Source organism: Heterodontus francisci, chromosome 2 (assembly GCF_036365525.1).
Source record: "Heterodontus francisci isolate sHetFra1 chromosome 2, sHetFra1.hap1, whole genome shotgun sequence".
Lineage (NCBI taxonomy): Eukaryota > Metazoa > Chordata > Chondrichthyes > Heterodontiformes > Heterodontidae > Heterodontus > Heterodontus francisci.
The window spans coordinates 41,468,915-41,486,988 of NC_090372.1; the positions used below are offsets into that span (position 1 = coordinate 41,468,915).

Sequence of the window (18,074 nt, forward strand, 5' to 3'; positions counted from 1 at the left end):
TTTGCAACAGTTTCCTGGGACAAGGTTATGGAACTAACTAGGGATAAAGCTATTTTAGATCTAATATTGTGCAATGAGGCAGCTTTAATTAATAATCTCATAGTAAAAGTGATCATAATACAATTCAATTCCATGTTGAGTTTGAAGTGTTGCAGTCCCAAACAAGAATCTTAAAGATAATTACATAGATATGAGGGGAAAGCTGGCTAAGATTGTTTGGGTAAATAGATTAAAAGGTGTGGCAGTAAATAAACTGTGGGAAACATTTAAAGAAACACTTCAAAGTATTCAACAAAAATATATTCCATTTAAAAAAAAAACTCATCCATCCTTGGCTTACTAAGGAAGTTGAGGGTAGTATTTAGATTAGAAGAAGAGGCTTATAGTGTTGCAAAGAATCGTAGTAAGCCTGAGGATTGGGAATGTTTTTTTTTTTCAGAAACCAGCAAAGGGTGACTAAAAAGTTGGTAAAGAAAAAACAAAAGGAGAGCAAATGAGCCAGGAATATAAAAGCAGTTTGTAAGAGCTTTTGCAAGTATATAAAAAGGTGAGTAGCTAAAGTCTTCATTGGTCCCTTAGAGGCAGGAGACATTATCAAGGGGAATGAAGAAATGGCAGAGACGTTGAACAAATATGTTGGGATGGATTTTGTCAGAGGCTTCAGGACCCTTACAACAGGACTAAATGGGGCCCCGAGCCCATACTTTCTGGCAACGAGACTGGCTCCGCAATCTTTAGGAAACTGGCCTCCTATTGAGGACATGGGCTGGCTCTTGATGCTGCAGGGCTGGATTTTGCCGCTGGCTTTATGACCGTAACATCAGGACCAAATAGTGACTCCGAGCCCGTACCTGCTGGCAACAAAAACGGCTTAGCAATCTTCTGGGAAGCGGCCTTTTAAGGACGTGGGCGGGTTCTTCATGCTGCAGGCCTAACTCTAGGGGCCTGGCAGCACTGAAGACTCTGCTACCCCACCCAGAGAGGTCGATGCTGTTAAGGCAGGTTGATAACCATGAGGACATCTCAACATAGAGGCGTCCTCTCTGGGCTACTCAGCAGTGAAGAAATAAACAACATTTAGGCCAGCAACTCTATCCTGATGGAGGTGAAACTTCTCTGCTTGATCAGGATCAGCCGCAATTGTGGTCTTTCGTGCTTGTGGCCCTGTCAATGGGGCATGGAGCCTTCAGCTCCAATGACCTCCCAGCCTGTTCCAAGGACGCCACCTCCATTGAGTTGGCTGGCAAAATTCTGGCAAGGCTGCAAAATTGCCTCTAATTGAGGCGTTAACTAGTGTAGTTGGCAGCCCTCATTCATGGGGTGGGCCTCTAATCTGATTCCCAGCCTGTCTCTGGGAAAGTTCCCTGGCAGCAGGAATATATTTGCAACATGGCTCCCCCTATTTTCCTGGTTTTCCAGCCTCCCAGCCTGCCATCATGGGACTGGGCAAGTTCAGTTCTTTGTGTCTGTTCTTCACTGTAGAAGTCACAAATTACATACCAGCAACAAAGGGTAAACTAATTAGAGTGAGAAATTTAAGGTAATTATCAGCAGAGAAAAAGTATTGGAGAAACATGAGGGACTAAAAACTATCAAATCCACAGGACCTGATGGCCTACTTCCTAGGGTTCTAAAAGAGATAGCTACAGAGATAGTGGATGCACTAGTTATGATTTTCCAAAATTCCCTAGATTCTGGAATGGTCCTAGCGGATTGGAAGTTAGCAAATGTAACACTGCTATTCGAGAAAGGGAAAACAGTTGCAGGAAAATGTTGGAATCTTTATTGTTGAAGTCTACATGTGTGAACAGTACACTTCAAAAATCATAGTATGATTAGACAAAGTCAACATGGTTTTACATAAGGGAAATTGTGTTTGATGAATTTTATTAGAGTTTTTTGAGAATGTAACTAACAGGGTAGGTAAAGGGGAACCAGTAGATGTTGTATACTTGGATTTTCAAAAGGCATTTCATAAGTTGCCGCACAAGGTTAATTTGCAAAGTAAGGGCTCATGGAGTTGGGGGTAATATGTTAGCACGGCTGGAGAATTGGTTAATGGACAAGAAGCAGAGAGTAGGGATGAACACGGCATTTTCAAGTTGGCAGGCTGTAACTAGTGGAGTGCCACAAGGATCAGTGTTGGGGCCTCAGCTATGTATAATCTATATTAATGACAGAGACGGAGAGTAATATATCTAAGTTTGCTTAAGATACAAGTCTAGGTGGGAATATAAGCTGTGATGAAGACACGAGGCTGCAAAGCGATATAGACAAGTAGAGTGGGCAACAAGGTGCCAGATGGGGTATAATATGGGGAAGTATGAGGTTATTCTCTTTGGTAGTATGAACAGAAATGTAGAATATTTTTTAAAAGGTGTGCAACGTTTAAATGTTGATGTTCAGAGAGACTTGGGTGTGTTTGTGCAAGGAACACAAAGTTAGCATGCAGGTGCAGCAAGCAATTTGGAAAGCAAATATCATGTTGGCCTTTGTTGCAAGGGGATTGTAGTCCAAGAATAAGGAAGTCTTGCTACAATTGTACAGGCCTTTGGTGAGACCATCCCTGGAGCACTGTGTGCAGTTTTGGTCTCCATATTTAAGGAAGGATATGCTTGCAGTGGAAGGCAGTACAGCTAAGTTTCACTAGATTGGTTCCTGGGATGAGAGGGTTGTTCTATAATGAGACATTGAGTAAATTGGTCCTATAGTCTCTGGAGTTTAGAGAAATGAGAAGTGATCTCATTGAAACATACAAGATTCTGAAGGGGCTTGACAGGACAGATACTGAGAGGTTATTTCCCCTAGCTGGCGAATCTAGAACATGGGGCACGTCTCAGGATAAGGGGATGATCATTTAGGACAGAGATGAGAAATTATTTCACTGAGGGTTGTGAATCTTTGGAATTGTCTACCCCAGACGTTTGGAAACTGCATTGTTGAGTATATTCAAGGCTGAGACAAACAGATTTTTGATCTGTGAATCAACAGATATGGGAAGTAGGCAGGAAAGTGGAGTTGACAGAAGTTTGATCATATTGAATGGCGGAGCAGGCTCAAGAAGCCATATGGTCTCTTCCTGCTCCCATTTGTTTTTCTGTCCATTATGTGAGGTATTGCAAATGGAACTGAACATTGCAATTATCAAACATCCTTATTTCTGCCCTTATGGAGGGAAGGTCATTGAAGTAGCTGATGATGGACGGACCAAGGACATTAACCTGAGGAACTCCTGCAGTGATGTCCTAGGCTTTAGATGCTTAGCCTCCAAAAACCACCACCATCTTCCTGTGTGCTAGGCATGACTCCAGCCAGTGGCGAGTTTTTCCTGCTGATTCCCATTGACTTCAGTTTTGCCAGTACTCAAAGACAAATGCTGACTTGATGTCGCAGGCAGTTACTCTCATCTCTTGAGTTAAGCTGTTTATATCCTTGGTCCAAATATAGACTAATGAGGTATGGCGCAGAGTAGGGCTGACAGAACCAAATTAGGCAGCAGTGAGTGAGTAAGTGCACTTGATAGTACTGTTGACAACACCTTCCCTTACTTTGATGTTAGAGAGTAGACTGATGGGACAGTAATTGGCCAGATTGGACTTGTCCTCCTTTTTGTGGATAGGACAGCTTGGGCATTTTTTCGCATTTTCAGTTGACATCATTGTTGTAGCTGTACTGCAGCAGCTCGGCTAGAAGTATGGCTAGTACTGGAGCACAAGTCTTCAGAATTAGATTGGAATGTTGTTGGGCCATAGCCTTTGTGCCCAGTGCATTCAGCCATTTCTTGTTATCATGTGGAGTGAATCGAATTGGCTGAACACTGGCTTCTGTAATTGTGGGGATCACGGAGGCTGCAATGGATCATTCGCTCGGCACTTCTGGCTAAAGATGGTTGCAAAGGCTTCATCGTTGACTTTTGCACTTGAGTGCTGAGCTCTTCCATCATTGCAGATGGAATGCTGCTGGAGCTGCCTCCTCCCACTAGTTGTTTAATTGTCCACCACCATTTATGACTGGATGTGGTAGGACTGCAGAGCTTTGATCGAATCAGTTGGTTGTTGGATCATTTGGCTCTGTCTGCAGCATGCTGCTTGGCATGCACATATTCATGTGTAGCTTCACTAGGTTGGCACCTCAGTGTCAAGTACCCCTGATGCTGCTCCTGGCATGCTCTTCTACGTTCCTCATTGAATGAGGGTTGATCCCCTGCTTGACAGTCATAGTATAGTGAGGGATATGCGGACAATGAGGTTACAGATTGTGGTGGAATGCAATTCTGTTGCTGCCGATGGCCCACAGCCCCATTTGAGGCAAGTGAGTGTGGTGTGAAAAGAAAGCTGCTGAAGAGGACAAGCTGCATTTTCCCTACAACCCCCACTGCAAAATGCAGTTTGCCACCATCAGTGGCTCATTTTCCTTACATGCCATCTGCCATCTTCTTTTCCTGCCACGTACAATCTTGCCTCCACCCCCAACTATATGAAAAGACCTAAACATAGAAGTGAAAAGACCAGTAAGGGAGAGAGGGAGCCCCACACGTGGATAGAAAAAGCTGAGAGAAACAGTAAGATGAAGATGAGATTGAAATATCTGACAATGAGTGGAATGTCAGGGAGGATGCACTAGTATACTTAAGTCCAATAATTTTATGTCCATCAGTGTAAAGCGGAGTTGTCCAACATACGGCCCATGGGCCAGAATCCGGCCTGCCATAAGTTTCATCTGACCCGTGGATGTAAACTGTATTCGGCCATTCCTCCTCTTTGCTGTGCAGTTTTTGCCCTCGGCCATTTCTTTCAGCTTCAGGGATGAGAAATTTTTTCCGACCCGTCAAAGTTTTTGTGACTGACAGTCGGCCACCCCTGCTGATTTTGGCGAGTGAGCTCCTGCTGGGAAATGTAGTCCCACTGGTCCCTATGGACGGAACCATAATCTGGGGTGACAACTCCCACAGAGCAATGCTTGCGTGGCGATTGGCTATGGCTCAGTGATCCGACCCTGCAGGTTAATGAGTGGAGCGGGTCACGACAGAGACAGTAGTTGTGATCAGCATGCTGATTAAAGTGAAGGCGAGCCTTGGGGGGGGGGGGGGGCGGGGCGGGGGACAGACGGGGAGTGGGGGACAGGCAGAGGTGGGGTGGGGGGAGAAGGAGGAGAGCCAGAGGTTTTTTGGGGGGGTGGGGGTGTGGATGGCAGTAGAGGAGGAGGAGAGCCAGAGGTTGTGAGGGGCAGGGCTGGAGAGGCGATGGGGGAGAGCCAGAGGTTTGGGGGGCTGGTTGTAGGAGATCCAGAGGTGGGGAAAGGGAACGGGAGAGAAGGGGGAGAGCCAGGGGTGGGGGGGGGGGGGGGTTAAGAAAAGGGGGAGAGCCAGAAGTGAGGGGATGGAGGGAGAGCCAGAGGTTTGGGGGTGGTGGGGGGGGGCTGGTTGTAGGAGATCCAGAGGTGGGGAAAGGGAACGGGAGAGAAGGGGGAGAGCCAGGGGTGGGTGGGGGGGTGGGGGGGGGGGGGGGGGGGTTAAGAAAAGGAGGAGAGCCAGAAGTGAGGGGATGGAGGGAGAGCCAGAAGTGAAGGGGGAGAGCTAGAGCCTGGGAGAGGAGGAGGAGAAGGGGGAGAGCCAGAGGTGAAGTGAAAGGGGGAGAGCCAGAGGTGATTGAGGGGGTGGAAGAGAAGAAGGGGGAGAGCCAGATGTGAGGTTGGGGGAGGGTGTAAGGAGAGTGGGGTAGGTGCGGGTGGTGGGGGAGAGAGAGCTGGGGAGGGGGAGACTGATTACTCCTGTCAGAAAGACATCCATCTGGAATACTCTGCATCACTATAACGGCTATGCGGGCAGACATTGTTTTTGCTTGCACAAGTAGTCATTGCCAGGTATCTTGCTAAATCGTGTTCAACATAGTAAATTAATAAATTGTCTTCTCATTTAATGCTTGTTCACAAAAATGCACATTTTTCGTTTTGATAAAATAAATTTCGAATGCTTTTATCTTTCCAAAATTTGCTCACTGGCCCCCTATGTAGGACAAATAGGCCAAAAGTTGGGCACCCATGGTGTGAAGGATCGAAGCACTTCTCGCCCATGTTTTCTGTATAATGCTCCCAGGTTTGGTTCATGGGCAGAAAGTATTTCAGTGGCACAACAGTGTGCATTACACCCAACCTGAAGAGTTTTTCTTACTGTACCAGTGTGATGATTTTTGAAGTTAATTTCCAACAGCAGTTTGCTGAATGAAATTGCTAACTTGAAAACTTGTGCTGTACACCTGCACTGATTAACAACTAAGCCAAGAGAGTGAATTCATTTAGGCCGTTGCAATTGGTTGGGGGTGGAGGGTGGGAGGTGTTGTTGCTTCCACCCTATTGAACAGGGCTGGCTTGGGACCCATGTCTCAGAAGTGAGAAGGATATAGTTCTAACTGTGTGCCGAGCAGTCCCTTTATTTCTTGCAGAGATTAATATGGTGGTTTACTTTTTTTTTACCTTGACCTGATTTCCTTTGTTTATTCAATAACAGTAAAAATGTATCAGCTTCCTTTAACCAAGCTGGAAACCATCAGGAAATCCAGAAAGAAGGTAAAGAGAATCCTGTCTGATATTGGCCTGGAATACTGTAAGGAACTATTGGAGGTATGTGGCAAGGTGTACTTGTAGAAACTAACAAGAATGTAACAATCTCTCACACAGTTGTGAAGTGTTCGTAATGTTAGTGAATTGTGCAAAAATAAAATTGGGAATCTTTTTCCATAAGTGGTCCAATTGAGTATTTTCAAACCATTTTTCACTCTTTAGTCTGGACCACACTCCTTAAAGGACAGACAGATGATCTAGAAGATCTGTGGAACATCAATTGTTTGAGGATGTTTGGTTATGATTGTAGGTTGCATGCCCTGTTTAACTTATACCCCCACTTTTCTCTTTCCCCTTCTCCTCCCTACCCACCTCAAAGACTAGTTGTGGTTCTACTCTGCATTATTATGCCTGAGCTGGCGTAGTGGTCTGTCATTCTAGAAGGGAAGCTGAATTGGAAATGTCAACAGTGTGGGGGTTTGAATAGATATTTTGAGTATGCACCAGTTTATTACTATACCTCAACATAAGGAATTTGTAACATCTGACCTGATTAGATTTTGTGAGGGGTTGGGGGAAGGTGGTGGTGGATCAATATTGCTGTAGGAGATGCTGGTAGGATTGTAATGTGAATAATTTCAGGACTCCTAGTGAGTGGAACTTCAGTAGATTGCATTGAAATGGGTAGACCATTTTTTAGGTCTTATTAGCCCTTGCTGTGGTTCTAACTGGTCTGAATGTCAGCGAATTGACCTCTGTGGCCTTTGTTTTTGTGGACTCCACAGTGCTGCCATGCCATAGATGTAAATATTTGTCTGGGATTTTGTTTTGTCCTTTATGTTTAAGTTTTCCATGTACATACAAGTGCTCAAATACTAATATTGACTTCACACAGTAAAATATATGTTGTAGTCTTCCTAAGCTGGCAAAATGCCAATATAATGAGCTTCAGGGAAGAGTGTCAAGCTGATCAACAAATAACTTGGCTGCTGAAGGTGGGGGTGGGGGGCGGCATTTCCACTTTTTTTTATCTCTTCTGCTGAATGTGTCCATTTCCGAAAGTCTCCTGGCTTTTTCTGTGCCTGTGTACTAATCCCGATTCACATTGAATGTGGTGCCAGAAAACTCTTTTGAAATGTTATTTGTTAACTTGTACTGTTAGCTCAAAACTGATCTCGGTGTACAGTAAGTAAGCAAGCAATCAACTTAACTAGTGCTCTCCTTGATATGCACTCTAGATTGAGAAAGACCCTTCTTGCATGATAAACATTTTGAATACTTAACTGCAGAAATGTTTTGTGCATTTTTCTGTAAATGCCAATGTGCTACAAGCATAAAATGTTTATATGTTCACAGGAATTTAAAAGTCATAATCCAGGGGACTACTACATGAAGAACACATCATGGACTGACTTTTCAATATGGCAACCAAGTAAAAAGTCCAAGGTAATCGGAGTATTTGCTTGAGATTTAATTCATGCAGTTAACAAACGCATGGATTCATTTTCCTAATACAACTTTTGTGCCATATCTTGCGTCTAACAGATAAAAGTTGCAATGTGCTTTATTGAGGTTTGGGAGAAGTTTAGTAAGCAGTCATCAGTGTTTATCCTCTTAATTGATACCATGTCATAATAAGTGAGCATAAAAGTAAAGATACAATCTGGGTTCTTGATGCTAAATATATGAAGCTTAAATCTCTGTGAAACCAACTTTAAGATCCTTTTGGGCAAAAAATTTGCTTTTTGAAAGCTGAAGAAAGTCACTGTTTGTTTGTTAAGATGCCACATAAAAAGGTAATGTGCAAGATATGGGTGCATGGAGTTGGGGGTAATATATTAGTGTGGACAGAGGATTGGTTAATGGACAGGAAGCAGAGTAGGGATAAACAAGTCTCTTTCAAGTTGGCAGGCTGTAACTAGTGGAGTAGCTCAAGGATCAGCGTGGTGCATCAGCTATTTAAAATCTATATTAATGACTTGGAGACAAAGAGTGATGTACCCAAGTTTGCTGATGCAAAACTAGGTGGGAATGTAAGCTGTGAGGAGGTCAGTTGCAAAGTGTTATTGACAGGTTAAGTGTCATGCTCACGCAGGGAGAAATTATGAACTATGTAATGAACTTGTGAAACAACCCCAAACAGACGTGAGGTGCACCAAAGTGGCCTGGATACAAACTGACAAATCAGGAGAAAAGGATTGTGGCAGCACATTCTGGAACAATTGGAGCGGAATCGGTGTTGGTTAATTCAGTTTAGTTCAAAATTGAAGATTCCATCTATTCCAGTGAAGAGGAAGGACCCTGCCGAAGATCACCATCTTTAAGTTATATGTAGGCAGAGGTTGGAGTTTGGCTTTGAACTCCCTACCTCAGAAAGCGTATCAGGACTTTGCCATTGACCTTTTGGCTGGAATGTAACGAGAGCAGTCTGCAACTGTGCATCCATCTTCCTGAAACTCTCAAGTCTTTCTTCAGTGAACAAGGGAAAAGATTGCAGGCCTGCATCGTTTCAAGTCTTCACTTTGGGGGGAAAAGCAAATTTAAAAGAGAACTTTTTACAAATTATCAGACCTAAAGCATGTTATCTTTATAATCTCTATTCTTGAATGTGTGTTTGTCTGTATAAGTGTGAGAGTTGGTGGTGGTGTTAATAAACATTTATCTTTTAAACTTGGGAGAAAATGAAAACCTGTCATTTGTCTGTTTGTTGACCATTAGAACACTCAGGTTAAAACACTTGTTAAAAACACACAGTCTTCGGACAGTTGAGGTGTAAAGGGGGGAACTGTCTGTAACTAAGCGAATGGGCAACAAGGTAACAGATGGAATATAATGTGGAGAAGTGTGAGGTTATTCAGTTTAGTAGTAAGGATAGAAAACTGGAATATTTTTTAAAAGGCCTCAAACTTCTAAGATGTCCAGAGAGACTTGAGTGTGTTTGTACAAGGAATGCAGAAAGTTAGCATGCAGGTACAGCAAGCAGTGAAGAATGCAAATGGCATATTGGTCTTTATTGCAAGAGGATTGGTGTACAAGAATAAGGAAGTCTTGTTACAATAGTACAGGGCTTTGGTGAGACCACACCTGGAGTAGTGTGTGCAGTTTTGGTCTCCATATGTAAGGAAGAATGTACTAGCCTTCACAGGGGAGTCTAGCACATGCGGGCACAGTCTCAGGATAAAGGGTTAACCATTCAGCACAGATGAGGAGAAATCTCTTCACTCAGAGCATTGTGAATCTTTGGAATTGTCTATCCCAGCGGTTTGTAAAATGCTCCATCATTGAGTATATTCAAGGCTAAGGTAGACAGATTTTTGGCGTCTCAGGGAATCGAGGGATTTGGGGAACAGGCAGGAAAGTGGAGTTGAGGCAGAAGACTGACCGCAATTGTATTGAATGGCAGAGCATGCTCGAGGAGCCATATAGTCTACTCCTGCTCCTATTTATGTTCAAGAATGTTGACTAATATTTGTATAGGGAAATACAAAGATTCCATGGTAGAACATCTTGATAATGAGATATTAACACTAAGGAATTTGCACTGATTTATTTTTAGCTGAAAATTGCTATATACTTTGAATTCTGAATGGGTGGGGAGTGGAGACAGAGGATTCCAAACATTTATTTTCTTGGCAATTTACTTCTAATTGATGTAAAGATGATTTCCTGTTTTAGGTTATAGTTTCATGGGTGCCAGTCAGCTCTTGTCAAGTGACCATTATGTACTTGTGAGCCATGATGGTCACAGGGTAGTCAGCGATCAATCTGACATTTTTAAAAAATGTACCTCTACTTCTGTTTGCTGGATAGCGATCAGTAGTGGAGGAGAGTGTGTCCTGGCTTTCCCTACTCCCAACCCTAGTTAGGATCCAGTAACAGCGCACATCTGGGGTTTCCTGGTTTTTATGGTACTGAAGGAGTGCTGCATTGTCGAAGGTGCCATCTTTTAAATGAGACATTAAACCAAGTCTGCCCCCTCGGATGGATGTAAACGATCCCACGGCACTATTTGAAGAAGAGCAAGTGAGTTCTCAGGAGTCCTAGCCAGTATTTATCCCTCAACTAACATTAAAAAAAGATCCAATTGTTTATCACTTTGGTGCTTGTGGAATCTTGTGTGCAGTTTGGTTGCATGGTTCTTCCATTACAACAGTGACTACACTTCAAAAGTACTTCAATGGCTGGAAAGTGCTTTGGGATGTCATGAGGTTCTGAAAGATGCTATGTAAATGCAAATCAGAATAAATGCAAATCTCTTATTTCTGGTCCATTTTAAAAATGCATTTTATTTTTGTTTGCAGGCCTACCGAGCAAAACCATATTGCTGCAGCCTGTGTGATTTTTCAACAAAATTTATTTCTGCTTACAAGAGTCATATGCGATGTTCCCATGAAGATGAAATGGATGTGGAACTGATGGTTAGTTGTCCTAATTGCACATTTATCTCTCATCCCAAGAGCATGAAGAAACATGTCAAAATATTCCATTCTGATTCTCGGAAAGCGCACAGTATTGCTAACCATGTGAATACAGATCAAGTAAGGCAGACGCAGCCCAAGGTGTTTCAGGGGAAAATGTCAAACCTAGTTCAACCGGTTTATTTTTGTAGAGTATGTTCATACAAAGATGTATCATTGTATGCTATAAAGAAACATGTTTTTCTATCACACTTTGGCAATTTGGTAAATACTTACATTGGTCAGGTAGAAGAACAGGTCGTACTTTCTGTATATAAATATTTTTGTAAAGGATGCCAAATGAAAATGGTCACCTATGATGCCTTACTATATCACATTCTGGATAGACATAAGGAAGTGGAAGGTCCGGTAAAAGCTACAGTTGGACATATAACCGAGATGAGACCTAGGCTACACATTGCTCCTAAGCCTCAGGTAAGCAAGGCTTCTCTGCCAGTGCCTCCCAGTGTGGAATCAACAGTTTCACCACCTAATGCCAAACTAATCGGCCACGTGCTTTCCTGTGTGGGTGCCGATACAGTCGACTTCAATGTCAGACCAATTGGACCAGTACTTTCATCTGTGAAATCAACAGCCAATATCACCCCACCTGTGCCAGCAACTTCCTGTGTGAGATCACCTGTAACAACACCTGTGCAACAGGCAATTAATGTATTGGCACTTCCTCAAAACATTAAGCCAATAACTTTGGAATCATTAAGGCCAAACATGAATTCTTTCCATTTACTAAACAATGTAATTCCAGCAACTGTAGCCACAACTGGTCCTGGAGGTGCTCCAAAAACAGCACACGTTAACCTTGTGTCTGCGACTTTTCAAGTCACCCAGAATAACCTTACAATCCGAGCAATGGGTCCAGGCATTCCTCAGGCATTTTTAATGCCACAAGGATTAACCATGGACCATACAGTAAGAAACAATATTCCAGGAAATGTCCTGTCAACCAGTTCGCAGACAGTGAGACATTTAATCCAGAGCAGCAAACAAATCAACAGCGTACCTGCATACACACTAACTCCAGTTCACTTTTCTTTGCCTGTTATGTCAGATGGTATAACAGGTAACAAACCTGGAGTGATTTCTACAACACAAGCGCCACTTAATATTTCCCAAACAAATAATATTAATTCTGTGTCTCAACAACAAATGAAAGGATCCTCCCATGTAATTACAGTTACATCTGCAGCAGTGGGGCAGAAACAGAGTGCACCAGTGCCTGCATTTGCTGTAGATTCGACTGCACAAAATACCAAGGCTCAACAGTGGAAGAGTTGCTCAGTGTGCAGTGCATTGCTGCCACTGAGTGCTTATGATAATCATGTTGCAACAGCACATGAAGTTGAGCAATGTTCTGATAAACCTGAGAAGATTGTAGCCTGTGCTACTTACTTGCAGAGAGTACGTGCTCACGTAAGTAAGTGTCTTTTCTGTAGAAGCTATGTGGATAACAATATAATATTTTCTCACTTACTAATGCATGGCCTGACTTGTTTGTTCTGCTCTTTGACATTCCACGACCTCGGAAAATTTGCAGAACACGTGAAGGCCTTGCATGCTGGACTCCGATTTGAATCTGTTGAAAATGATAAAGATGGAGTTTCAACTGCCAACCAAATAAATGGTGGCAGTTTTAACTTAACTATTAAGTTGCCAGAAGCTAAAATGGGCCCTAATGATATTCACTTGACACTTATTCCAAACAAAATGTCTTCTCCTCATGCACCTTTAGTAATTGAGGTATGCAGGCAAAAAGAAGAAATTAATGTGAATGATTCTGTAATAGAAGAACCCCAAAGTTCAAAATGTCCCTTTTGTTCAAAACGCTTTTCAAACTCAAAATATGAAAACCATTTGCAAGAAGATCACCATGTAGCATCTATGATTCATCCACTGCTGAAAATACCAGCTTTCAAGTGCATTCACTGTCTTGGTGTGTACGCAGATAGCATGACCACTTCAACGCTATTTCTTCATCTGTTGCATTGTAGAGGCCTTAATACACAGCAAAGTAACATTGTTCCAAAAAGTGGTGGTCAATCAAAGCGTGAGTTTCCAGAAAATGCCAAGAAGTACAAGAATGAACTTTCAAGTGGGGATAAAAAAAATGTGGCATTGCCTCCTCCTAAACGAATAAAGGCTGATGTGATAGAAAGCAAATATGAAGATTCCCCTTTGGTGTTGAATGACGCTGCAAACACTTCATGCTTTTCACCATTACCAGACCCATCTACAATCTTGGCACTGGTTCCAAAAGGCTTTGAGGATCGCTCGTATGAAGAAAGGAAGCTGTTCTTACTTGACTACTTTCACAAGCAACCATACCCTAGTAATAAAGAGATTGAGATGCTATCTTCAATCTTGTGGCTGTGGAAGAGCGATGTTGCTCTTGAGTTTGGCTCAAAACAAAGGCTGTGCTTGAAAGCAATGAAGTGCAAACCATCTGTGCTTTTAGGATTCAACATGTCTGAATTGAGGAAAGTAAAGCACAATCTAAAACTGGGCACGATTTGATTGGGAAAACAGCTGCCAAGGTTTGCACCGGCTTGCATAGGCAGGATGAACGAACAGAAGTGATGGCAGAGGTGGCCCACAAATTGATTGTGTGGGTTAAATACAGGGAGCCATTCGTGCTCTTAGACAATCAAAGTAGAAGAACAAATGGTCAGATCATTTTGATTTTTAGGAGAGGTGTGCCTTTTGTTCCACACTTTGGCTCATATTCCTTGTGGTTGGAAACCAGAGGCCAAGATAAACCTAAATGGAAATGTTTAACTTAAATCCTACTTAAAGCTAAAAATGTTGTCCTGTTTATTTAAAACCACTTAGTATGCTGTCTGGTTTCTCAGTGGTTTGCAGAAATATGTAACCTTGTATATAAAAGCCAGAAGGAATTTGTTGGTATTAGGCAACGATACATGAGATGTTATACTGCCAGTATGTTGCTACAGGATAATGTACAATCCTGTGATCTTTGCTCATCCAAATTAGCAAGGCAATCTCTCTGCATTGTGATTCTTATTTTTTTTTTAAAACTTGGTTGATGTGGAAGTCTCCTCCATTGTCTGGAAAAATTGCTTTGAAATGTTTGTATACAAAAGGGTGAGAAAAATACTACAAATTTGGTCATGCTTGGTGCAAAGTTGCTTTTGGCATAGCTTTTGCCTCTTTGCATTAACATTACTTTGCTCATTTGATAGGATCATTAATGGCTTTAGAAGCTGCCTTTTATCTCCTTTCATCTACTTTTCTCCAATACAATTTTGCATTCAACCCCAGTCACTAATCATCAAATCTCTCTCGCTGCCCCATAATTAGTAAGCTGTAGTAATCATTTAATCCCCTAAACTAATTTTGTTATCCAATCACTTGTACTTTCATAAATATTCAATGAAAACAAGAGCTGTTGCAGCAGGTAATTCAGGTGTTGAGGTTATAATTTTAAATATGATGCAATAAAGAGCAAATTTTCGGAGCAGTTTGCACCTGTGAGCAAAAGGAATCAGAGGATTGTTAATTCAAAGAGCAATGTCTGTTGCATTGGGTTTTTAAAATCTTTTTTTTGAATTTGTACTGTAAAGCATGAGCTGTTTTTTTTTTTTACCCTCACCTGTCAATTCTAATGTTAAACACCTTTTGCAAACTGATTTGATACCTGCTATTGTACTGCCTCTGCACTAGATAATCTAATAAATGTACAGGAGTGGAGGAAATAAATAACAAATGAGTGCTGTCTGATCGCTAGACTGCACGTTTGAATATTTCAAAATGAATGGTTAGCTTGTTATTAATGTGTGATCTTGACTTTTAGTGTAGATGCCAGAGAAGGATACATAATCTCAAATCTTGCTTCTAAATGCTGTTGGAAGTTGGTGTTTTTTTTTATTGAAGACTGCTTATTGTGTTTTGGTCTGTAATGTATATCATTCCTGAATACAAATTTAAGGGCAAGAAAATTATGCTTACAGTTGGCCTACAGCAAACTGATAGGTACATTTTGCAGCTAGCAAAAGCTCCATCCAAGCTCATGTAACATTAATTTAAACAAATAACACTTCCTTCCACCATCTTTTTAAAAAGTTATCTGAAATCTTTTCCGCTCTGCTGCAGACCCTAGTTACAATAGGTTCTGGCTTTCTATCAATTTAAATCTGAGCAGATTCATTTGTGGTTTCCTAATTAAATGAATCTTGTGCTCCTTTATTGTCTCAATTGCTCTTACAAGGATACTTTTTTCAACTATTGGAAATTGCACCTAGTAGTGTTCAATAAAGGTGAGCTTGGAATTGTCACAAATACAGTCATTGCACGTGGACTTTCCTTTCACAAGCCCTGCAAAGTTTGCAATCTTACCTCGAGGTAAGAATTTAAAACTAGTTTTTGAGAAATACTGCAAAATTTTACTCTTCTGACTGTGCGACATGCTTAAATCAACTTCTAATTTTGTTCAATTTACTGTAAATTGCTAAATCCAATTCACTTTTTGTAACCTGATAGTTAAGCATTTGATTTCTGATCAAGAGATGATGCAAAGTTGTGTGTCACTCACTTGAAGTTAGTGATGCTTTTCAAGTGGCACATATCAGCAACATTGCTGTATGGATTCCTTCATTTTTATGTGAGTACTCTTCAGTTTTCAGACGCACTGACTTGCATTTGCCTTGTTTGGTTCATTTCTCCAGGCTGAGTTGTTGATTAGAAGTAGTAGAGATCTTTGCAGTGGCAGAGTACACAACTGCTGCTAGTCACGAGTAATGCCTAATGGAGGAAAAGAAACAAATTATAGTACCTGTCTTATTTTAAAAGCACATCAAATTATCATTTGTAACCACTAAATCGCTATCTTTTATTCGCTCCAATTTTTCATTTTTTTTTCTTTCCAAATAAATGCCTGTAAACATCTCTTCACAGATCCAGGAAAGGTTTTGCTTTACCTATTTCATGTACATCTTTCTTCCACAAACAAGATTGAGTTTGGAAGGGAAATTGAAAATATGGTATATGTAGTAGAGAAATATTGACCATCTCTATATCCATCAAATATTGACTATCTCTACATAAATATTAGATCAAAGCCTTTCTATGGCATGCCAAATAATTTTTATTTTTCCAGCATTGTTGACTTTTCTTTCCCTCCTTCCAGCAACTCTGCCTGTTAAAGAATGGCATCAGTGATCCTGGGTATGAATCTATATTCTGCTGAGTTTTACCTTTTATATCATTATGCATCAGCTTGATTCACGTTGTGTACTGTGCCACCTTTAGATCAGATAATGTAGCCAGATGAGTTTTGTGGAGGGAGTATGGGAGTAAAAGGAGGTGGTTAGCAAGATACGTACCAGATGAAACATGAGTTATAAATTGTGTGGAATATAATCCAAGATAGAGCATCAGCTGGCAGTGGAGAAAATAAAGGAGAACTGAGATGAGCATATTTGGTTTGTCTGTAATTGCATTCTGATTTATAAATGACATGTTTTCAAATTGTCTTTAATCACTATGAATTGATAATCAACACCGTGAACTTTGACTTGGCCTATCTGATTAAACAGTAGTTGAACCCATTCTTATAGGTTCAAGAAGTTTTCTAAGTGAACTATTTGCCATGTACTTGGCTTACTTTTAATATATAGCCTTTATATTGAATCACTTTAGTGCAGTTTCTTTCATGGTTACATGGCTTTGTAACTTAATGATCTTTATGCCTTTTTCCCTACTTAGCAGATAAACCCCATATGTATCCTCCCTAAAACGCATTTAAATTCTTTTCTGTATGGAAGGGAAAATTAGTGTTTTCCATGGTAACATGGTAGGACCATTTTTAAAATTTAAGTTTTGAACAAAATGAGATTTAAGATCCTCACATTAGATTGGTCTGATGACTACTTTTTACTTTGATATATTTAAACACAGGATATCCATAAAGCAATGTTAGTCTTTCGGAATAGCAAAAGCTTTCTTAAATGTACTTTAGTGGTGATGCTCAAGACCGAATGTTCCTACACTGGTTTTGTTACTTAAATAGACAAGTTTTGCATTTTTAGAAAGGGTGCATATTACTGAACATACATGTTCTATTTGTGTGCACCTCCAGCATTTGGCTCTTCATATAAGCTGGTTAAGCTGTCATTTGTTTTCACTTGTTGATGACTGGTTTGTTGTACACCAGATATGTTTTGTCCTAGTTTGTTCACATAGTTGATGTATATTCAGTTTGAAAAGGTGCTTGTGGTACATACAGCTTCTATGTTGTGTTGACCGATTGATTTTTTTTTTGTGCAGCTTGTTAAAGTGATGTAATTATTTGTACATAGTAATACAAAATACTTTTTTAAAACATTTTTCTGTATTTGTGCAGTGATTGTTTTGTAAAATGACCTTTCTTCCCAGAGTGGAAGACCTTTTTATGAAGTACTATATTAGGGTTTGGGGTTTTATGGCCTTTTTATATTCATTGTGAGTAGTTGAATTTTGCCCAAGTACAAAATAAAAAAAAAAGTTAAAATTCCTTTTTTGCATTTCTGTGGTTTTTGGTCATCAATTTTTTTTCCACTCTTGTACAGCCATTTTCTTGCAATATGAAATAATTGAAGTAGGTAAATTGAGCTGTCTTGTCGGCCAGAATTTTACCAGCCTGCTAAGTTTGAGGCTGGAGGGTGAAATTGGAGTGGACTGCCTTTGGATGGAAGTCTGACATCATGGCGTCACTTCTGGATTTTTACCAGCGGCAGGAACCTTGGAGGGCAGACTACTGACAATGAGGCAGCGGGACACAAATTGATGTATTTAAAAGGTCAATTAATGCTACTTCTACGGGCAATGTCAAACTTTATCAGCAGTGCACCGGGCTTCAGAACCCTGCATGGTGAAATTAGGTGGGGAATGGCAAGGTACTGGGTGTAAGCACTGGCTCTCCAGTGAAGGCATCGGGAGAGTCAGTGTGCGGTGGCAGGAAGGGTGGTGTGCAAAGGGCAGTGGCAGTTGTCAACAGAAAGGGGTGGAAGGTGTCACCAGGGTCATGGGACAGCAGCACTCTCTCCA

At 41.1% G+C, this 18,074-nt stretch overlaps 1 protein-coding gene across 20 annotated transcripts in view; it reads left to right on the top strand.

The window, feature by feature from the left end:
- adnp2a (ADNP homeobox 2a) overlaps window positions 1–17,504 on the top strand; it is a 44,783-nt gene extending 27,279 nt beyond the window's left edge. For 16 of the 20 annotated variants that reach the window (XM_068057458.1, XM_068057434.1, XM_068057529.1 and 13 more), the window contains 4 exons: window positions 440–547; window positions 6,506–6,618; window positions 7,915–8,004; window positions 10,860–17,504. In XM_068057458.1, coding sequence (XP_067913559.1) covers window positions 6,511–6,618; window positions 7,915–8,004; window positions 10,860–13,547 — 2,886 coding nt within the window. In that variant the 5' untranslated portion in view covers window positions 440–547; window positions 6,506–6,510 and the 3' untranslated portion in view covers window positions 13,548–17,504. The remainder of the gene's footprint in view (window positions 1–439; window positions 548–6,505; window positions 6,619–7,914; window positions 8,005–10,859) is intronic. The other 4 variants (XM_068057439.1, XM_068057413.1, XM_068057424.1 and 1 more) reach the window with 1 other exon arrangement.
- Window positions 17,505–18,074: the final 570 nt, after the last annotated feature.